This window comes from Myotis brandtii, unplaced genomic scaffold, assembly GCF_000412655.1.
Source record: "Myotis brandtii unplaced genomic scaffold, ASM41265v1 scaffold97, whole genome shotgun sequence".
Classification (NCBI taxonomy): domain Eukaryota; kingdom Metazoa; phylum Chordata; class Mammalia; order Chiroptera; family Vespertilionidae; genus Myotis; species Myotis brandtii.
Genome location: NW_005372020.1, coordinates 1,674,302 through 1,678,035, shown reverse-complemented (window position 1 = coordinate 1,678,035; position 3,734 = coordinate 1,674,302). Strand labels below are relative to the sequence as shown.

At 53.5% G+C, this 3,734-nt stretch overlaps 1 protein-coding gene across 2 annotated transcripts in view; it reads right to left on the bottom strand.

Annotated features, from left to right (window-relative positions):
• Window positions 1–1,577: 1,577 nt before the first annotated feature.
• The window catches only part of LOC106724786 (radial spoke head 14 homolog), a 4,018-nt gene continuing 1,861 nt past the window's right edge, over window positions 1,578–3,734 (bottom strand). For both annotated transcript variants that reach the window (XM_014533369.1, XM_014533368.1), the window contains exons 3-4: window positions 3,298–3,400; window positions 1,578–2,074 (exon numbers count right to left, since the gene is read on the bottom strand). In XM_014533369.1, coding sequence (XP_014388855.1) covers window positions 1,696–2,074; window positions 3,298–3,400 — 482 coding nt within the window. In that variant the 3' untranslated portion in view covers window positions 1,578–1,695. The remainder of the gene's footprint in view (window positions 2,075–3,297; window positions 3,401–3,734) is intronic.

The window sequence follows — 3,734 nt, the reverse complement described above, 5'->3', positions numbered from 1 at the left end:
AGCTTTTGTCATTAAGACCTTGTTGGCCCGGCAAGGGCGAGACAAGAAGACCTCAGAACAGAAATAAAAATCCATCCCAGGGACCCTCACAAGACCAATGTGAACAAAACTCCTAACACTTTTAAAAGGAAATATGGCAGACAGTCTTCATGAGCTCTGAAACGGCACCAAATTATCTGAAACAGCACCCCAAAAAGCACACACGTGTGCGCGCGCACGCACACACACACTCACACATACACACACTCACACATACACACACACACACTCACATCACACACACACTCACACATACACACACACACACATTCACACACACATTCACACACACATTCACACACTCACACACACACACACTCACACACACACGCACAAACACACACACACAAACACACACGTGTAGGAAACGGACTACATTCCAATGAAAAGCTGCTGGATCGATGAGCAAACAGATCAAGGGCGAAAAGCCGCACAACCAGCACAGGAAATGGCATTTCCAGTGTGTAACCCGCCAGGGTTGGGACCCAGAAGAAATGCAGCATTCTCTCCGACCGACCGGTAAGAAATGGGGTCGGGGGAGAAACAGGTCAACAAATGGGCTCAGGCTCCCAGGAGGCCCTGGGCAGGAGAGGAGGCCCAGGAGGCGCCAGGCGGAGGGACGATGCCGCTGCCCGTGGTCACGGGGACAGCGGAGCCACACACAGTGACACGGCTCAGCACGCCACTGGGTTGCTGACTAGGATGCAGCACATGCAATTTCAGGCCAAGCTGAAGGCTTGCAAGCTTGCATTCTCCCTCTCTCTCTCTTTTTTTTTAATTTTTTTTTTTTTATGGTAAAAACAGACCTTTTTTTATGGTGAAAACAAACAGGGCTTGAGTTCTCCATGCCCCACCACGCTGTCCTCCGGCTGAGCTCCTCCAGGCTCGGGAACAGAAGCAGCGGGGCCCTCCGCCGGGCGGGTGAGCATGTTGCCAGTGAGTATAGGGGTGCGCTGCGGTTCTCATAACGAAACAGAGCCCATGACACGACATGGGTCGATCTCAACATCACAGCATTGCATTGTTTTAACAGCAAAGAGATATGGAAGCAAGATCTGTTTACACAGAGTTGGAAAACGCGCGAGGAAAGATCTGTATCTGTTCACATCTGTGGTAAAATACAAAGAGCGCGGTGGCGACATAGTCCCCAGATGATGGAAGGGGGCTGAGCGGAGGAGGTTCACAGGGGACTTGGATTGTGTGGGGGGTTTTCAAGCAACCGTCTCAAGCACATGTGAAATAGGGTAGAATGTTAAAGTTTAGCAAAGCTGAGTGCTGGTGCCTGACACCCATTCTCATTGTCTCGCTACTTGTCTGAATGCTTTAAACCAGGGGTCCTCAAACTACGGCCCGCGGGCCACATGCAAATACAAATATTGTATTTGTTCCCGTTTTGTTTTTTTACTTCAAAATAAGATATGTGCAGTGTGCATAGGAATTTGTTCATAGTTTTTTTTTTAAACTATAGTCCGGCCCTCCAACGGTCTGAGGGAGAGTGAACTGGCCCCCTGTTTAAAAAGTTTGAGGACCCCTGCTTTAAAGGTTCCCACATAGTGAGCCCGGGGCTCAGCCCCAAGCACTGGCCTGTCGTAGAGACACCCCAACATCTCGGTGCCTCTCACCCGCGGCCGCACGGGAGAATCAGCCACGGTTCGTTTAAGAAAGGCGTGTGCGAGTCCCCATCCCCGGAGCCCGGAGATGATTCTGCCAGCAACGGACAAGGGTGGTCTTCTTATTTTTCTGGGAGGAGCCTGCGACCGAGGTACGTGCCCTTGACCGGAATCGAACCCGGGGCCCCACAGTCCACAGGCGGACGTAAAGCATAACTTTAAACGTGTGCTCTAGACTGATCTGAAGCCAGGCGTGCGCCCGGCCTGGCCAGGAGGCTGCGGGGCGGCGGAGCGGCAGGGGGCTCCCTGAGGGCACCTGGGCCAGGTGCTGGAAGGCCAGGTGCAGGTTCTCACGGCAGGCCGGCTGCGGGTCGTTCAGCAGGAGGGACAGCGCGGTGACGATGCCGTCCCTCAGGAAGCCGTCTCTGCAGAGAGAGGCAGGTTCAGACACTACGAAGACCGATCCCTGAGAGGGCCCGGGGGAGTCAGGAGGCAGGTGCCCGCCCTCCTCCCCCCCTGGATTCTGAACCCATGCGGGCAGCTGCAGGCCGCACCCTCTGGCTGCCTGAGAGAAGACCAAGGCCAGGATAGAGCGTCAGCTCATAGACTGAAGTGTCCCGGGTTCGATTCCGGTCAAGGGTTGCAGGCTTGATCCCCCGCCCCACGTTGCCCCAGCCCCAGTCCGGGTGCATGCAGAAGGCAATCAATCAATGTGTCTCTCACCTTGATGTTTCTCTCTCTCTCTCTGTCTCTCCCTCTCCCTTCCACTCTCTCTAAAAATCAATGGAAAAATATCCTCAGGTGAGGATTAGCAACGCGTGCGCCCCCCCCCACACACACACACACACAATAAGTAAATAAATAAAAATTCCTTGTTAAAAAAGAAAGGAAAAAAGACGACGGCCAGAAGTGGGCCCTCCAGGCCCTGAGAGCCGTGTGGCTTGTGGGGTGGAGGAAAGAGCTAGGACTTCGACTCGGTTCTTGGTGGCCTGGAGGTTTCCCTTTGCTCCTCTGAGCCTCAGTCCCCGCGGTAACATGGGGACAAGGCAGCAGAATCCATAACTGACCGCCCTTGACCTGCCAGCTGAGTGGCCTTTCTCTCCACCCGCCCAGCACTGAGGCTCCAGGGCAGTGAGCCCCCGCTGCCGGCCCCCAGACCTATGTACGCCTGTGTCCTCATTGTTATAATTCTATACGTTAAGTAAATACTAGGTAAGCCAGTTAGATGAGAGAAGAGGGTTTTTTTAAATTTCCTTATGAAAACCAAGTGGAATGCTTTGAGGAGACTCCAAAGTGAGTCTGTAAGACAAGTGAGATGATGATAGAAAGGCCCCGGGAGGTTTTTGCATACAGGTGACTTCATTAATGTCTGACTTCTCGCTCTTCTCGAAAGAAACCACGGCTGCACATTAGACGACGTTGCAGGGGTGGTTTAAGTCCCAAAGAGGAGGGGAACCTCAATCCGTGGGCCCACATCCCAGGGAAGGCCTGGTGGCACTGGGGGTGGACGAATGCCTAACCCTTTGTGTTTGGGGTTAAGATGAACTGTTCAAAGGGAATGTACAAATCTCTGATTCCTGGCTTTTTGTTTTTCCATTGAAAAAAAAACACAAAACTCTGCCCTGGGTTTCCATACACAGTGGCCCACCTGCCCACGGTGTGGGTCGCCATGATGGACAGCACCTCGGTGGTCTTGATGCGCACCACGTGGTTGGTGTCCTTCAGCAAAACCCGCAGGCTCTCCAGGCAGCCTGTGGGGCAGAAAGACCTTTAAACGGTTATCAGTCTCCAGGTTCAACCAACCCAGAAGCCAACGGGTGAGCCCACATCGGCAACAGCGATCAGCAGAGGCATCATGGCACTTAGGAAGGGTTTAGAGTCACCGAAGGGGGCTCTGTGTGCTCCCACCCAGGGACCATTCAGAAAATGCATTTGGAGCCTGGATGGCATGGCTCAGTGGTTGAGCATCGACCCAGCACCCGGGAGGTCACTGGTTCGATTCCCAGTCAGGGCACGTGCCTGGGTTGCAGGCTCAATCCCCCATCATTGATGTTTCTACTCGCCCTTCCTCTGTGAAATCAATAT